The following is a 19,663-nucleotide window of genomic DNA, read 5'->3' as shown; positions in this document are numbered from 1 at the left end:
ATGACTGCCATGCAAGCCACAGCCAACCCTGGGTTTCTCCTTTACAGTAATTTTGCAATTTAATAAAAACAAAGTGTAACCAGAAAATTTTCAATAGAATATTACAAAATCTATTTTAGCAGTTTTATGGCAGGCTTGTTTATGCAAGCAGACAGGCAAATACAGATCAAGTCATTGCATGAGAATTCATCTCAATGAAGAAAATGCACTCTTTCCTACACATTGTAATACATAGTTAAATAAATATATAAAGTGAGCATGTAATATCATTAATGCAAGGCCAACTAACAAAAATCATGTTTGGAGGATGGCACTTCCTTGGAATAAATCATACAGGTTTTTCTTCCAACACGGCCATAACCACAGGTGAGCATTATTGCGATAACAATATTGGATTATCCCTTATCCAATAACTATTATTTCTTGAGTTACCAAATCAATGGCATCGTCAATATTTTTTATTCCAAACTAGTGATACTCGTTAATATTAGTTTGGAACATGAGCATGTTGTAATTTCAAAATTTCAAAACTGAATATAGATCGTTGTTTTATCAAAAACTATTTTTCATCAGTGAAAAGACAAGATAAACATTGAACTAAATTTCTCTAAGATTTTTGAAAGTTTTCTTAAAGATAGAAATAAGTTTGGATTTATCTTTTTTTACCTAAAATATGAATATTGTTATTGCTAGCATTGGAACTTTGGATTTATCAATTTATCTTTTTCAGTAACTGGGCAATAAATCTATTACCAGTTATTGTTAATGCCGATAAGGTTATCATTATCAATTTATCGGTTACTGTGGTAATTTTTTTCATTATGCCGCCAGCTATGGCCATAACAAGTACATATATGTACAAGATAAATTTTCATCAAATTCAACACATTCTTATCATCCCAAATAAACAAACTATTCAGTTTCTGATTCTAAATCTGATAAATTATATTCAAACTTATTTTACAAAGTATAAAGGATCAGCATTCATCTTGAACTTTCAGCAATGGCAGCAATTTTTTAGGAGCATCACTTTCCAGTGACAACTATTAACAAATACCTCAATCTATGAGCAATGTAGCCAGCCAAGACCCAAGAGACTGGACATTCCAGGAGGAAAGAGATCCAACAATTATGGTTATAATCATATCCAAAATTTTCTGATAACTTCTCAAAATAAGATTTTTCATTGATAGAACCCATCCATTACTATATTTCTTATATTGTATATTTTCAACCACCAACTAGAATAACTATCAAATACAAAATTTTCTGATAATTTTCCTGTACAAGAATTTTCATCAATATAAACAACACACATTACCATCACACATCTCTAAACATTAGTTTTCATCTGAAAAAAAAAAAAAAAAAAAAAAAGGACTGAAATATGTTTATCTTCAAAGAACACAACACTGAAAAACTAATTTTCTAAAACTCATGGCCCAAATTTCTGTTCAACCTGGCATCAGAAGAGGTTCACTTTGAAATGTTCTTGTACTGGGATTTCTCGATTTATGCAAGAGATACATTCCAGAAGTGATCACAAAATGAAAAAAAAATTGAATAAAATGAACATAATTATTGAACTAAACTGTACACTGTTTGAGGTTCCATTTTCACCACAGGATTCAATGTAAAATGGATTAATCCATTCCAGACCCAGCCCTGCATTTGAGAGCAAAGCATGCCATGCTCCCTGCAACATGAATCCAGTATCAAATGCTTTTGTTCACCTCTCAGCTGGAATAAAACAAAGGATCATCATTGCTATAGTAATGACATCTAACTGACAGCAAGACAGCATACACTGACCTTCCTGACAACAGTTATCATGCATCACAAGCTGTCCTTGGAGGTGAGGCACCTCTGTGCTGCAATCAGCTATGATGACAAGTATAGCAACCTAAATAAACATCTCATAGAATCTTGTAATTCTCAAGACTTGCCATACCAGCAAAGCATCTTGAAAATATTTGTCTTAGTCTTCCAGCTGTGCAACTTGATTTTCTTGACATCGTGTTATTCTAAATAATCCATGTACTACTCTGGAAAAATTACAATTTGTTTACCTCGTGTTATTCCAAAATCACACATTCTAAACATGCATAAATCGAGAAATAACTGTACAAAGATATTAATACAGGGAAGTTGTGCTATAAAAGTACAGTAATACAGTATATGAAAAAAGATGATACAAACAAATCTTTAAGGCATCATTATAAAAATCGGTCTTCTATGAGCTCTGAACTAAAAATCTAAAAAATCTGTTTTCAAATGATACCATCCCCATCTAAGGATATTATTTATCAGCCCTCTTTGTTTAATATTGTTTTCCATAGTAAAGCCACCACAGAATTTTGTTGTTCTAGTACTATCACAAATGCATTTTCGGCTTTCCTGTCTCACATGAATAGAATTTTACAGATTTGCAGTGGGAATACACATTATTAATAACATGTTAACAGCTCTTAGCACAGTAAAAAATACCCTTCTGCAAATCAGATAATTTATGTGGGGTGCTACATGACAGTGAGTCTGTGACACAAACACATCAATATTTTGGCATCCTTGGTTCTAGAGCCATCTATGCATTAGCCAATGCCCTAGAGTATCTGAGGTTTAATCATTGACATCTCTAATATATTTCATTCCTCATTAGTTGATATATTTTCACTCAAAATGAAATTGTTTGGCACTTCTTAAATCTCTGCAACCCTTCTAGAGTATACTCACAGTTGATGTTCTAAACCAAGCTTGTTCCATCACCACCATGTCAGATGTCTTAAATGTCACTTCTTAGCTATCAAATCCAGTAATTCATTACTTAATCATGATCTTCATTCTTTCCATCTTTCATTGTTTTTTTGTATGCATATGTTTCTTTGATTCATTGTCAGCAGGGAACTGCTTCAACTTTTTCAAATACTTCTTTATACCTTGCACATTGATAATCTTACGCCTTAAGCTTCACATCAAGAGATTATCAGAAGCACCACAGTCCAGCTTTCGCAGCACTTTCACTTCTTCTATTGTTAATGTGTTAGATTTGCATTTTGTGCTACAAATATCACTTCCTTCCCTCAAAGCCAAAGCTACCATGAAATTAGGGTAAAAATAAAAAAAATCCAAGGAAGAAATATTTTCTGCTCAAAACTAGCCAGTACGATGCTATGGTTGTAGTATCATCTGCAGCCATGCACAGTGAACTAGTCACACAGCCATAGCATGTTTAAAAGGTAGGGATTGTAGTCAGCTGAAAATATTGAATCAAATGAGGCTACAGATTAAACAAAGCCACGATATCAAGTCAACCTGTATGATAATTTCAATCTATAAATGACTGGAACTGGATAAGTATCTGGTCACATTCCTTTTCCCCTTTCTTGTTATACATGACTCCTTGCACTCCTCTGGGAACAGAGTCCACAAGTCTATATCAGGTCACCACTAAGACTTTCCACACACGCTGCTACCAAAGGCACTAAAGGCTTTTCACAGAGAAGTAGCTCTTTTCACTTAACAAATCAGTAATGTAGATTACTTCAACAGTACTCACAGTTATTTCTTGCACAACAAATTGAGAGACCTATGGAAAAAATTACACTTATATTTCTGACTATGCAAGAACTACCAAATAAATTATTCCTATCACTACAATGTAGCTAATCTGATAACAGATAAGTAACTTGTTAATAACATCAATTTTTCATATAGCAAGAACTTTTACAGCACAGATTTGGTGTAGTCATACCACCAAAACTTCCCTGCCATTTCATGTAACCACTGGCGTTTTAAAAACCATTAAGTGTTTCTATCTGTCATAATGACTGGAACCTAAGTGGGCCTTCCTTTTTTCTTCTTTTCTCGTTGCATGAAAACTCACAATGTTATCTGAAGAACTCACCTCTGCATGTCATGAGTGAGGTGATCACCCTCAAGTAAAACTGATAAACTAACTGTTGACTTATAAGGAAACTAAAGCAGTAGTGTAATGTAAGATTCTATATCTAATATGGTACCAGCCATAATTCTGAGCTCAATAAAAAATACCTCTGAAAAGGCATATATATAAAAAATACAACACAAAAACATACATTTTAGACTATCCAACACAAAATTTTCAAAAAATATATGGAATTTTTCAAAGTTGCTGCCATGATTGGAAGAAAAGCTGCCCAACTCCACAGTACAGTCAGGAGGCTTCAAGCAACGTGCCTCACTAATTCCACGCACCAAAAACACACACATTAAAAAATAAATAAAAACAAAAAAAGAATACACACTGAAGAGGATGTTGTACAAAGAGGGGGAGAAATGCAGGACTCTCAGACTACAGATCACAGACATTATCCTGCACCGTCTTCTTTTTCTCCCTCCCCCTCGGCCTCCTCTCAGAAACCCGGCTTGTCTATGATGGCGACACCAGCATAGGAGCGGCCGATGCCCATGTGAGCTGGCAGTAGTGTCCATACATCTGTCTTGGGGTTGTACACTTCTACAGAGGCAAGATTGGAAGTGCCATCATCTCCCCCCACCACATAGAGGAGACTGTTGAGCGCCACGACACCTATGAGAGTAACCATGGGAGGACATCACTGGTGAGAGAATGAAGGATAGATAATACCATTGGCCCTCGCTAACTCGCACTAATAAGAGGAAAGGTTGGTCTGACAAATGCGAACATCCGACATATACAAATTCTGTCCCCCTTCCACACACTAAAAAAGACAGGGCTGGATTTATTTATTCAAAATTGGGGGGATTTAAATTACATTTGTCTCTCCGAAACCATCAGACCTTAATTCACCAGATGGTGTAGTTTATTTTTTGATAATTAAATACCCTTCCCACCAGGAAGCCATTTTTAAATGTCTCGTGAAGTTGCATCATAGCATGACTCACACCCTACACAGTTTGTGGCCAGGCATCAGAAATAAGGTCCTTATAGGCATAAATTACAGGCATAAATTGACGAGGATTAGAATAAAAAACTTCAAGAAAAGAAGACAACAAGAAATAAACAAACATATCAATGGGAGACAGCTTGACCTAGAATACTGGCCTCTCCTCTCGCCTCCATCACTTGTGTTATCTCCCCCTCCTAGATCCTCACCTCAACCCACGCCTCACTGCCATGCTGCTCCACCATCACTACATATCATAAGACTGCTATTATCTTTTCAAACACTAGTTTTTCTGACTACCTTCATTATCACAACTATACATCACATAACTCCCACAGTAACACTATCACAAAAGATTATGTTGAGACAGAGGTGTACAGCTGGACCAGACGAGTAATAAATACTTCATTGTATCATTATCTCACTTCAACACACTAATAATAACTCAAAGAATGTCCTGTTCAGTAGTAAAACAGCAGATTGCCGTGATGCTGCTGATGGCACCTTCCCAAACCTCACATATGTATGAGTGAATAATATTTTCTAGAGAAGCAGGGATCTGATGCGTTACCATCTTACCATGCTCCAAGAAGTTACTAATTTATACACATTCATGTGTGAAAATTTCATGTTAATTAGATGAATACAAATATCAAAACAAGGACAAAATTATGAAAAACATTTAGGAGCAAGTTTCTCAAAAAATGTTTTTTACACTTCAAAAATTTTAACAAAATCGGTATAAACTCTGATCACCTTTTGTTTGATATTGTTTTAAGGGGGGCCACAGATTTAATATTTTCCCCAGAAATTTAGTGAAAACATTTTTCTCTTTCTTATATATGAATATAGCATTGGTAACACTCTCAAACTTTCATGGCAAAATCTTTTTCCTAAATTGCAATCAATGGCAATCCGGTAACACAGGTAATGCTTTTTTAGTGGTCACTGAATTAGAATCTATGTATTTTTTTGGCACTGGAAATGAGTAATTATTTTCTGGTAGCGTTTAGCAGCCTAATTCCGAGTGGGGAGAAGTAGTTAGTGGGGTGCCACAGGGCTCAGCTTTAGGGCCATTATTATTTCTAATATACATCAACGACTTTGCTAAAGGAATTAATAGTGATATCAGTAAATTTGCGGACGACCCAAAGATAGGTAGATTAATTAGGTCTGATTCCGATGCCAAGGCTTTGCAGGCAGACTTGGATAGGATGAAGGAATGGACAGAGATGGCAAATGTAGTTCAATATTAACAAGTGCAGGGTACTGAGCGTAGGTAGAGATAATCCAAGCAATAGGTACACGATAGATAACATGGCACTAGGAAATTTCAAGTATGAGAAAGGATTAGAAGTCATAGTTAGCTCCGATCTCGGTACAAGGAAGCAATGTATTGAGGCCAGAAATAAGGCGAATAGAGTATTAGGATTCATTTTTAGAAGTGTTAAAAGCAGGAGTCCTGAAGTAATACTAAAATTATACTTGGCGCTGGTCAGGCCACATCTTGACTATGCGGTACAATTCTGGTCCCCACATTTTAGGAAGGATATAGCTCTGTTGGAGTCAGTGCAAAGGAGGATGACTAAAAAGATACAGGGAATGAGGGATATTCCTATGAAGAGAGACTGAAAAAACTCAATCTGCATTCCTTAGAGAGACGTAGGTATTAAGAGGAGACCTGACAGAGGTATCTAAGTGGTATGAGGGTTTTAACAAAAGGGACATGAATGTAGTTCTTAGGATCAGTAGCGGGGACAGAACCAGAAATAATGGGTTTAAACTTGAAAAATTCAGGTTTAGGAAAGAAATGGGAAGAAACTGGTTTTCAGAGTGGTTGATGAGTGGAACAGTCTCAGTGGTCATGTAGTTAGGGCTGAGTCAATAGGGAGCTTTAAAAGAAGGTTAGATAAGTTCATGGATGGGGAAGATAGATGGAATTAGGTAGCTTAAGCACACTGGGACTGCCTCATATAGGCATGATGGCCTCTTGCAGCTTCCCTCTTTTCTTATGTTCTTATGTTCTAACTCAGTGGCCTGAACCAGCAGAATGCTGTCGTCTGCGAGTCAGTGGTCTGTGGACCTCACTAGGGAAAGGTTGGATGTATTGCTCATTACCGATATACACTTTCTACCTACCTACGGTCCCTGGACTTCCCATTGTTCTCCATTCAATAATAAAGAATTTGGTACAAGTACAAAAAAGCTAACAATCAAATCTACTCTCTAGGAAGCTGTAATATTAAGAGAATCACCACTACATAGGATAGCTACATAGGTGACATCCTTGGATTCACACCAGCAATGTCACTACCTCTCACATCCAGAAGCGTGACAGTAAGCACAAGGTAGGTGTGAAGAGGAGGGAGAAAGTATTTAGACCAAGATTACCAAGCAGTGCATGTGGGATCTTTAAACTTTAAAGACCTTTCCTGAAAATCTTATTCTTTTCCATTCAGAAGCCTATAACTTTGTTAGTTTTTACCAAATTGAGTGATCTTTGTTTTTTTATAAAGAAGAAATTTGTTTTTATTTTTTCTAGAGACTGAAATAAATATATTTAGTTTCAAACATATTTTACTGTTTTTTTGTTTTTTTCCCCTCTCTCTCTAAATCACTGAGTTGTAAGAGAACTTATAAGTAAGTAATATTTACACTAAGATGGAGAGTACTAAGGGAAAAATTATTCACTAGAAATTGTTCTACAATAGTTAGCTGGAATTAGATTTTTGATAATGCCAATAGAAAACGAAATACAAAATATTTATTTAATTTATTATTCATTTTATTAAATGGGCAGGCAGTTCAACTCAAACTTTAGTCCCTGAGTGGGTCATAGTCTGACTTATTGCGAAATCCAAGTTATCCGGGTCTGAATTACCAGCGTTCAACAGTAACTGATGCCATGGTATCCAGTTGTTCTCACTACGAAAAGAGCCACAAAATATATTCAAGACATAATTTTTTTATCTTCTCCATCTTAGTAAACACTATGCAAACTAAATTTAGCATTTCTGAAACAGGACAACACACAAAATGGTTTAATCTATATCTACAAATTATAAATCAACTACTTTTTTCCAAAAATGTCTGTACAAAGAAGACAGTGAAGGAGACACAAACAGAGACAAAGATGATAACACTATTGGTGGGAACAGGGATAGGACTCACCTGCATTCCTTCGACATAGGTTCATGTCAGCCACAGGACTCCAACAATTATTGTCTGGATTGAACACCTCTACACTCTTCCTGACCAGTGGCCCATCATGACCTCCAACAGCATAGAGTAGCCCATCCAGCACACCCACACCTGCACCCCAAGAGCACACAACACTCAGTACACCACAGTCAGGCATTCTGCAGCTTACTACCTAAAGTACTCTGCTATCTAGGACCAATGCATTTTACTTAACACACCATGACCTGAACTACTCTATCATTAAGATGTGACATGCCTAATATGCACAACAAGATCTTATTATTTTTTCACTACAACTAATCCCAGGCATATGTAGTTCTTTTCATTTATCTTACTTTACTTTGACTGATACTATCTAAAATTGAAGCATAATTGTAATGGAAGAATAATATCTGGTTGTAAATGTTTCATAAATAGTGTAACAAGGAACACATAGAAAACAATGCTTTATTTAATTGATATCATGTAAATCACAGACTTAAGCCTAACAGCAGCATAATGATGAAATCCTTGAAACATTTCCTCCTCCACAGCATATTCCTTGTCTTTTCAATCTCATCCTTATTCGTAAATCAAAAGTTGCCTCTCCTTAATTACACTTGCAAGATTTTCACCCAAAACAACCTACTACTTTTAAGTATTTTTGCCTTCTAAATCTCATTATCACTTAGAAAGCAAAAATCTCGTCTCAGCCTGACCTGCTCCACTCCTGCGTGCCGACATCTCAGCCACAGATGTCCACACATCTGAATCAGGACTGTAGCACTCCACTGAGGCCAGGCACTGCCGGGATGCTCCATCATACCCTCCAACCTGTCAAGAGGCACAAATATTGCAGAGATAAATTAACAAACCTGTTAAATTTTTCCTAAGGCATTTTCAAATTTACAACACCGATCAGCTCTAGAACATTATTCTGGATCTGATCAGGATTTGCTCAGGGTAAAAGAACACTTGTGGCTATTATTGATCAAAATAATGACAACAATGCCATCTAGTGGCAAGGAGTAACAGCAAGTTCATAATCATAACAAAACACATCAACACCCTCACCATTATGGCAGCAGGATGAAAAAGATTGAGCTAAACAATCTCCTACAAATTATAAGTGGTAAATTATGCCAAAGAGCATGGCAATAGAGCAGTAGCAAGGGGTTTCGGGCCACCACCAACAGAAAAAATTATAAGTGTCCAACAACAGCAAGAAGATCAATTGAAGAGCATAAAGAAATATAGATGTTTCTGCTTGTGTAATGTGCTGATAGATTGCTTTCGACAGTATATGCTTAAATTCACTAAAAACTTTTTTTCCTGAATCTGACTTGCTGAAATGGGTGTGCATTTTATGTATCAGTGCTGTCAAATACGCTAAATAAAATGCTTCTAAAAGCATGTTAATATTATGATTCTTGAAAAGATAAATTTTTTATACTGCATTATTTCTTCATTCTTATACTATTATATGGTATAAAAACTGGGAAAAGTTACAAAATATGACAGCTTCGAGGTCCTAGCGTCAATATGAATTATTACCATAGGTTCTCAACTTCAGCTATCATGTAGTGATAGATGCACCAATTAGGTGCGATAGCAGAGGGCAGAGGGTTGAGTGTAATTAGAATCAGAAGCCATTAAACCAATTATTGGTGTGACTTGTGATATCTTCCATGTTTCTGGCATCTGTCACTACCACTGATCACACTGTGCCCACAGCAGCATTCTGCAACAATTCATTGCCATTCACTATATCCTCAGACATAGCCATTTTCTTGCTGTGTATTCCCTTAAATAATTCCCCTATAGAACCCCAGCAGCTTCAGTAAGTGTCGTCTGCTGTAACCCATCTCCAGACTCAGATCACTTAGATCATGAACCAGATCACTTAAAATAATAGAACATGGACCATGCACTCAGATCACTGATCTGAAACGGATGATGGTAAATAGAAGATACCTTTACTATCACACATTTCAATCTCTTCTTTGCTGTCTTTGGGAAATTTTCCCTTAGATATCTCAATATCACTTCATTCTCCCTTTTGCTGTCCTTCAGAAACATTCACTTAGGCATCTTCACATCATTCACTTTATTCACTATATTGCTGCCTTACAAAATTATTCAAAGATCAAATGCAGACAGGAGAGAGAGAGAGAGAGAGAGAGAGAGAGAGAGAGAGAGAGAGAGAGAGAGAGAGAGAGAGAGAGAGAGAGAGAGAGAGAGAGAGAGAGAGAGAGAGAGAGAGAGAGAGAGAGAGAGAGAGAGAGAGAGAGAGAGAGAGTTTTGACCAGTTTATAAAGTGCTATAGTATTTTATATTTATTTATCTTATTTCTTTTTCAAGACAAACAAAACACACAAGAATTTCAACCATAATGAACTCACAGCATACAGGAGACCACTGACAACTCCCACTCCGACAGATGACCTCCGGGTAGACATTGGTGCAATCATCCGCCACTCATGTGCCTTTGAGTCATACATCTCTGCACTATTCAGTCCTGTAGAGCCGTCAAAGCCACCAACCTGGAAGCACATCAAACTATTGGAGCAACACAGGAATACTGATCTCTTATAGATATGAAATACAAAATAATTTGACATCAATCTCCCACTTACTGGTGACTTTGATTATTCCATTCTCTATAGGAACATAGAGAAATAGTTATTTTTTCCTAAAAGGAAATATTCATTGTACAGTATCATTCTTTAAAAAATGGTTAACTAATTATTTTCTCCTAACATAACATAACCCATGATTCTCCACCATCAATAGACCAGACTAGTTATCATTGTCCAATCAAAAAGTTTGATTCACAGTAATTTATCTTTAATAACCATGCAAGAACAATAACCCATATTTTAAATGAATATCAAAAAGGTATCTAGAATATAATAACATACAACAGATCCCTACATGCCAGGATTTATACTTAACACTGAGTTAAAGTCAATGCATCATGTTCAACATATGTAGCTGATGAATTTACAGTATAAAGGCTCATTCACAGTAGCATATCAGTGTCATGTCAGTTCTGTATAAGTGAAACCTATGATACTTCACTGACATATATTCACACACATCTATAATGACTGTACAGTGCAAAATCATTGATTATTTCACATAATACCTGTTCCTTCTACTATAGACAATGAACGCATCATCTCCTTGTGTCTGTCAGTAAAAATCAACCCTCTCTGTGCACAGGTTGATGCGGTTTCCCTATTCCTCTCTAGAGTACACATCTTCACACTCCATTTCTCTACTGACACTCACTGCAGTCATGTGCACTGCTCTCCATGTTTTTGTTTCTGCTGTTGGTTCTTTTCTGTCAAGATGTCTTCTCATGTGGCTTCTTCTCCACCATCCCAGCTGAAAGTGACTTACTGGGGGAAAGCTTAACTCACCCAACAGACGGTGTTATCTTTATCATTGGTGGCCCACAATCTGGAGCAGATGGTTCCTGCATTGTGGGGACTCCACCACCGGCCACTGCACACTCTGCCTTCTCTTTTGGTACCTCCAAGAGGATGCGTGCACATCAGGAATGCAGCAGGGCTCTTCCTAACATCTCTCATGATCCTCATATCGTATGCATTATGTGTCATGGTTCTTCAAGGTGTGAGGAATGTGCAGACTGGGATTTCATGGTGGTGGATTCAGCCAGGATTTATCAGGCTAAGTTGGAGTGGTGCCATACCAGATATGCCTGTGCTAAACGTCAGAGTAATGTTGGAGCTTCAGGAAGCAAGGTTAGGGCTGGTGACACCCCACAGGGTGGTACAGGTGGACTTGTCTTCGGTTGGTTCTGTCACCCCTCAGGATTCGGCCACCCAGGCAGGCCAGGTTCTGCCGTTGGAGGGTCAACTTGCTGCCATTTTTGCCCATTGCAGTCCATGATTTCTGATATGATTGCTTCTCAAGTAAATTCATGTCTTTATAATTTTGCTGAGCTTCCAGTACATTCATTGTCTCAGGCAGTGTCTAACTCTAGACCAACCTCCCTATAGCCTGCAGTGCATAGCAGGTGCAAGAGGCACTCCTAGCCAAGGGGACACGGGGAGGTAGCCTGGGACACGAGCCATCGAGTGTTCACTCGGGTGAGTGTGTGGTGATGGCGGATGCCCCATTGTTCACAAAACAGCCCCAGGCAGAGGTGGGGAGAAGCATGAAGATTGCCTCTCTGTTGATTACTTCAGCTCGGGACCCAGAAGTGGCTATAAGTGAGGTTCTTGGCCTGCTAGCCAATCTCAGACCCTTAGGTGTTGGACTGCTTGTGGTGATACATAGCGTCAAGTGCATCCAGCCACTCAGTCCAAGGGAGATGGGGTATGAAAGACAGCACCACATCACCCCTCTCCTCCATCCACAGCATCCAAAGGGAGGGATCGGCATGTGGTAAGCACCCTCAGCTGTGCATCGTCACCACTGTTTGGCTCCACAACAACCTTCATCTTCTCCACAGCAAACTTCACACCACCATGGTGTGGGTTTGGTGCATGGCACCGACTCACCTCTCCGTGTTCCTTCTACCTCTCATCCCTCCATGTCTTTTGGTAGGTATCAGGAATCAGTCGGTGGGGAAAAGGAAGACGATTCCTCAGGTACAGAAGACTGTCTTCCAGAGACCTCTCCTATCTTCACAGCCATGATGGACTTCATCTGTGAGAAGTTTCCAAAACTCAATCAAGTCTTGCTTCAGCTTTGTGCCCACCTAGGGATCCACATCAATTATGATGAATCTTGTTTACAGCCAGCCCAGGAAATTGTCTACTTGGGAGTCAACGTTCGGACTCCTCTTTTGAAGGCTTTCCCGACGCAGACCCAGGTGGATAATCATCTCTCTCATCTACAAGCTTCTGTGGAATCACGACTCTTGATCACCAAAGAGTGGTTAACCCTACAGGGTCATATGGCTTCCCTCACTCACCTGGTTCCAGGAGCTCAGTTACACATGTGGAGCCTGTAGTTTCACCTTTGCTCTCAATAGTCCAGCTCAACACAAGACAACCTGATCTGTATCAGCTGGACTCCTGACAACCTTGCAGATCTTCAGTGGTGGATGATAGCATCCAATCTTCTCACCAGCAGCGATCTCAAGGACTTGGCACCGGATTTTCTGCTGTACATAGATGCCTCCACTCAAGGTTGAGGCTGCTCCTTCCTGCATTACACCATGGGCAGACTGTGATCAGAAGACGAAGCAGCTCTTCACATCAATGTTCTGGAACTATGAGCAGTTAAGTTCCCTCTACTACACTTCCAACACATTTTCCAGGGTAAGATGGAGGGAGTATTTGTGAACATCACACCTCTGGCATATCTCTCTCACCACAGGTGCACTCATTTTTTGACATTCAACGACAAGGTGCAGCAAACATTGTGTTGGGCAGAGGACAGAGCTATTGTTCTCAAGCCTCAATTCATCAGTGGGTCTCGCAACGTGGTGACAGATTCCCTCAGCCGGAAGTCACAGGTCATTTCCATGGAATGAACTCTTCACCACAATGTATGCCCAGCCCTGTGGCAACTTTGGGAGATACCCCTCATGGATCTATTCGCCACCAACCAGAACTTCAAGCTCCCTGCATTTGTCTCTCCATTCTGAGATCCCATGGCAATTGTAACGGATGCCTTTCTCTTCCCTTGGGATCACATGGATCTATATGACTTTCCATCATTTCCGGTGATCAGGCAACTTCTCTCCAAGCTCCAGTGATCACAGGAAACCTCCATCATCTTTCTTGCACCATTCTGGCCAAGCAAGGAATGGTTCCTAGATCTGCTACAGGCGACCATCAACACCCCCGCCTCCTCCCGGCACAGACAGACCTTCTGTGGCAGTCTCACTTCCATCACTTCCACGCCAGTCTCCATGCCTTTCGGCTGACAGCATGGAAACTGTCCAGCAACTCCTCAGTTATCAAGGCTATTCCTGAAGAGTTGCGAAATTCCTGGCGAGATCTCGATGGCTGTCAACCAACATGAACTACCAGTATAAGTGGAAGCATTATCGATGGCTGTCAACCAACATGAACTACCAGTATAAGTGGAAGCATTATCGTCTGTGGTGTTGTAAGGAGGTACGCAATAATTCAAAACCATCCAGTCAAAAATTTGCTGACTTCCTTCTCCACTTGCACATGGACTGTCATCTTTCACTCTCAGTGATGAAAAGATACAAGGCTATGCTTAACAGCGTCTTCCACCTGAAAGGTTTTGACTTCTCTTCTGAACCAGTTTTACGGTAGGTCATTCATGCCTACGGTCAGAGGGTAGGCAGACCAATGCCCACAGTGCCCCCATGGAATGTGGACGTCATCTTATGGCACCTTGTCTGCTCTCCCTTCAAGCCATTAGATCAGTCCTCTCTCCAGTTCTTGAACCAGAAGACTCTCTTTCTCATGGTTCTGGTGAGAGCCAAGATAGTTGGGGAAATTCAGGTTCTCTCCGCTCAGGATGCAGTTCAGGTTCACGATATGATGCTGTCTTATCTTCCTGACTTTGTGGCCAAGACGGAGACTCCATCTAATCCACATCCCCGGGAGTTCATCCTGACAAGTCTTTTGGAGGCTGTCTGCTCCAATGACGATGAACAGCTCCTCTGTCCTGTTTGTGCTCTGTGGTGGTACCTTCACAGGACACGGTCCACATCTAGGCCTAGGCACCTTTTCCTCTTGGTCCAGGACCCTACGCACCCTCTCTCCAAGATGGCCATCTCTTACTTCCTCTGGCCATTGATACGTGCCACTCACAAGGATTTCCCCAATCATCTGGGACTTACACTCCGGGTAAGAGCACATGACGTGCGAAGTGTGGCAATGTCGCTACTGTGGTCCACAATAAGGCAATGACCTGCTGGCGAACACAGTCCATTTTCGCCACTCACTACCACAGGATCCAGGACAGGATCTTCTCCCTGGGATGTCATGGCCGCTGGCAGCATCATCCCTTGACGTCTACTGCTTCGTACCATACCCTCCATCACTCCGAACCAGTTTGAGGGTCTGGCACAGATCTATTGGGAGACACTACAATGGCACTACCCAGCATTCTTCCCTGTGTGACGTCTACACATGCCTGGTAAGAGTCACAAATCTTTGAGGAATTTATCACATATGGTCAATCCCCTATTTGGTATTGCCCTACCACCTAAGTGTGGGAATCTGCCTATAGTAGAAGGAACAGGTCTTATGTGAGATAAATGACATTTTTATAACTAAAATGTATTTTTCACTTACCTGTTCCTTCTACTATAGGCAATGAATGCATTGTCTCCTTGTGTCTGTCATTGACTAAAAATCAACCCCTCCTGTGCACAAGTCAGTGCGCTGTTTCCCTATTCCTCCCTGCTGTAGCCATTTTCACACCCTACTTCTTTATGACCTCGAGAAAAAAACTCAGAAGAGAAGCATTGCGTGGGGAGGAAGGGCGGGAGTGTGTGTAGAAGGAACAGGTAAGTGAAAAATACATTTTAGTTATAAAAATGTCATTTTCCAAGGTGGCAAAGTTTTCAGATGAAAGGCTATGGTTCCCATAATTCTTGATGAAGAGGATGAGGCAGAGCATAAAGTGAAGAAAAGAAAGTGGGTACATGAAGCACGGAAGAAAGAGAAAGTAAAGGAAAGTTTCTTACTCTAAACAAGTTCATTGATGGTGTAACAAGATTTTTCCAAATATATTATTTGAGACTACTGTTCATATACCTTGGCTGAGACAACTCATGCAGAACAAGATGATTTTGAATCAATTCAGTAAGTAGTTTATCGTGTATTCTTGTGGATAAACTTACAGCATTCATACATGAAAAACAAAAATTATATCAGTGCCAACAATATTCAGCTTTACAGAACAGACACAAAACTGACACCAAAATGAAAACAATGTATTTCTCCTCATATATGTCAGTCAAATTAAAAGTACAGTAAGTCCTCGTTATACGGTACATATGCATTCCTGAAAACCTTACCGCAAATCGAAATTACCGTACACTGAACCCATTATGCCATGTAATAATAGGGAATGCGTTCCAGCACGTGAAAAGTCACCAATACAGAAATTAAAATACATGAAAATAGTCATACAAAAAAATGTAAATTACTGCGCAAAAGAAATAAACAGAAAATGTTTTTACTTACCCTTTACTCGCCATGTATTCTATCAGATGATGTCCCTCCCGAGGCTAAGGGACAGTAGGGATTTCAGTCCTTATTCATCTTCCGCTGAGTGGGCAGATGAGGATAAGACGTCGTCATCTGCACAGTCAGAAGCAGATGTGGAAGGGCCAGCTGTAGCAGGGTCGGCAGGTGTGACAAGGACGGCATGTCTGACTGGCTTCAAGAACGAGTAGATGGAGGACTATTTGGTTTTTCTTGTTTTTTCATCATAGATTTCTTGATAAATCTTGACACTTTTCTCTACGTCATGAGCCACTTTGCTACTCCTGGCAGGATTTGGATCACGTTCCTTCAGGATTTCCAGAGCTTTTTCGATACCACCGAGACATTCTCTAAGAGTTTTGATGTCCAGGTCACGCACAGGTTCTTCTTCCTCGTCTCCCTCTTTTTCTGCCTCCTGTGATGCCCTGTCTAGCTCTATAAGTTCATCATTTGAGAAAGGTTCAGCATGGCTTTCCAAAAGATCTTGAACATCATCATCATCAACTTCATCGAAGCCAGCCCTATGGCACAGATTTACCATGTCATTTCTGATCGCAACGATATCATCTTCAGCGAAGCTTGGAAAGTCATGCACGCATTCTGGCCATACTTTATTCCACGCCAAGTTCATGGTAGACGTCTTCACTTCGTCCCAAGATGACTTGACGTTATCTAAAGCATGCTTGATGTTATACGACTTCCACCATTCTCTGATAGTGGGCATGCCAGGCCCATCTGTGCCCTTTATCAGTTGCTGCATGGTTTGCCGCTGGTAGTAGGCTTTAAATGTTTGCCATAATTATTATGAATATATCTGTGCTTACAATAGACCCTTTAATATTCCATTTATTCATCTAATTAGTAATGCATGTAAGTAATATGTAATGCAGTTAAAAAAAGGGGGTGAGGGGAAGAGATAACAGGCTCCAAGGGTGGTCAAGTTAAAGTCAGTACTGTGAGTAGCGAGGAGGTGTGGCGTGGATGACGTCATCACCCCTGCTCCCCCGTGCTGGGCCCTCTCGGATGACATGAGCAGATACCGTATCTGTGAATTTTTCTTACCGTATATCGAATCGAGGGTAATGATTTCCAAATACCATAACTGTGAATTTACCGAATAAAGAACTACTGTATAACGAGGACTTACTGTAACGATATTTTTTCATTGACACTGAAGGAATTGATTCATTGGATATATGACTGATATACCAACAGAATGAGCCTTAAACTTAAATCTGTAAACAAACCTAACTTGTTCCAGGAAGAGCTGTAACCATGACAAGGCATCACATGCAGATAATCTCAACATAAAGTATTTTCTTACATATCTAAAATAGCCATAAATTATGTACATTTTGAACGTAATTGCTTAACACAGCATAAACAGCTGTCAAGTAAATTCTAAATAACATAAGATGCAATCAATTAACTTACAGCATAAATACAATTACTGAGAGTTGCTACACCCAGAGTTGACCTGCGTGCCTCCATGCTGGCACAGGAGGACCAGGAATCACGTGCTGGGTCATAAACATCCACTGTCCGCACTCGCAGCGAGCCGTTGAAGCCACCCACTGCGTATACTTTCCCGTTGATCACAGCTATACCACACCTGCAAGAGATGATACCTAGTAGTGGGGACAATTCCTTAATAGCTTCAATTTTGTCCCTTAAAACACTAATATTGATGGAAAGATTTAAACATGAAAGTTGAGCAGCTGGGGAGCAAAAGAATGGGACAGCCAATACAAGATTCTTTGTCAGTGCTATTTCTATCGATTGCGAAAGGCCTCAGGTTCATAAGCATCCACCAGTACTGTGGAAAACTGCCATTAAAAATAATGAAAATTCAAAATAGATCTATAAACAAATTGAACAAGAAGGAAAGTACTGATAGCAAAAAATATATACAATGGAGACTCAATACTCGAACTTAATTCCTTCCAAATGGCTGTTCGAGTATTGAAAAGTTTGACTATTGATACCTATAAATCAGGTAGGTAATTCGTTCTAATCTTGGCAAAACCTCAAGTACCATACCATAAGTGAACGCTGGTGATGGATAATTTAGAAGAGGAGGCGTGAAGAGTGGGGAGGAGGAGGGAGGTTGCCGGAGGATGAGTCACCATCCATGAAAATGTCTTTGTACCTTTTCTACTGGTGTGATTCCTGTGAATCCACTAGTGGAGGGCTGTGGCTCACTAGCAATGGCACTCTCACCAGATTCCTTATTTTAATCACCAATAAGCCTCTTTGGTGCCATCGTAAGTTTCTAAATGAGAACTACCAACAGAATGCAGAAGAATGTTGTTTTTTCTCAAGACTGTGGCAAGACTGGGGATGTGCACTGGTATCTGGCATACTGGTATTATGATAATACCGGTATTACTGGTATTACGGTAATACTGGTGACGTTTGACTATCAGATATTTTTTAGTATCAAATTGAACTTTTGCATCCAAGTATTGAAAAGTTTGAGTATTTAGACGTTCGAGTATTGAGTCTCCACTGTACAACAACAACCAGTACCATTAACCCAATTAAAAATTAATGAAATACACACCAGCAAAAGAAAGAATAAAGAAATTTCTTACAATAATCTCTCTCTCTCAATACCTGCAGCGTCTGGTTGGCATCTCGGCCACAGGGAACCACCGCTCATCCTTGAAATCATAACACTCTACACTACGTATTGCCTTTGGAGCTTGGCCACCCACCACCAGCAGCACCTGAAACACATGTAAATTATTATCTGGGCAGTTTAAGATGTACAACTAATGTGATTCTATTACCAGCCCTTTCCATATAACAGTACTGTATAATCAGTACATCAGAAACAATCTTAAAGAAAAAAATGAGCACAAAACTTCTTGACACTAACCTTAGGAAGTCCCACTGGTTGTCTGGGTTTTGTTCGAGGGGACTTGAAGAGGGCTTTCTGTTCCCCTTTCAATAAGTGGTATTTCATGGCTTCTATTAAGTAATCCTTACCTGCAACAAAAATTCACATAAGAAATTATACATTTACAATAATATCATTTTTTCCATGTATTATTGATATGAATGCTCTGCCAAGTATTGTATAACTTCTCAAGCATATAGTACAGGTAAACCCCGCTTAACAAACGTTCGCACAACGAAATTTCGCTACAATGAACGTTTCCTTTTACTAACATCTGCTTGTATAAAAAACACCAAACTCACTTTAACGAAATTTTATCCAGGTAATTTTTTCTAAGTTTAAATAAAAGCCCCGCCGTATCAGATAAGCCGACAGGCTTTTGAATACACCAGCACCTCTCGTGGACAAAACACACACCACTCACTCCCCTACCCTTCCCTGCTCTTAGTTCAAAACAAAAACAGGGTCCAGCACCATCATCTCACGCTCAACATGCCACC

At 39.6% G+C, this 19,663-nt stretch overlaps 1 protein-coding gene across 2 annotated transcripts in view; it reads right to left on the bottom strand.

Moving 5' to 3' along the window:
* Positions 1-211: 211 nt before the first annotated feature.
* The window catches only part of LOC123518201 (ring canal kelch homolog), a 37,143-nt gene continuing 17,691 nt past the window's right edge, over positions 212-19,663 (bottom strand). For both annotated transcript variants that reach the window (XM_045278912.1, XM_045278913.1), the window contains 7 exons: positions 19,143-19,252; positions 18,878-18,990; positions 17,696-17,873; positions 10,487-10,627; positions 8,804-8,918; positions 8,076-8,216; positions 212-4,567 (listed from right to left, as the gene is read on the bottom strand). In XM_045278912.1, the coding sequence (XP_045134847.1) occupies positions 4,392-4,567; positions 8,076-8,216; positions 8,804-8,918; positions 10,487-10,627; positions 17,696-17,873; positions 18,878-18,990; positions 19,143-19,252 (974 nt within the window). In that variant the 3' untranslated portion in view covers positions 212-4,391. The remainder of the gene's footprint in view (positions 4,568-8,075; positions 8,217-8,803; positions 8,919-10,486; positions 10,628-17,695; positions 17,874-18,877; positions 18,991-19,142; positions 19,253-19,663) is intronic.

Source organism: Portunus trituberculatus, chromosome 43 (assembly GCF_017591435.1).
Source record: "Portunus trituberculatus isolate SZX2019 chromosome 43, ASM1759143v1, whole genome shotgun sequence".
NCBI classification, from domain to species: domain Eukaryota; kingdom Metazoa; phylum Arthropoda; class Malacostraca; order Decapoda; family Portunidae; genus Portunus; species Portunus trituberculatus.
This window is presented reverse-complemented; position numbering and strand designations above follow the sequence as displayed.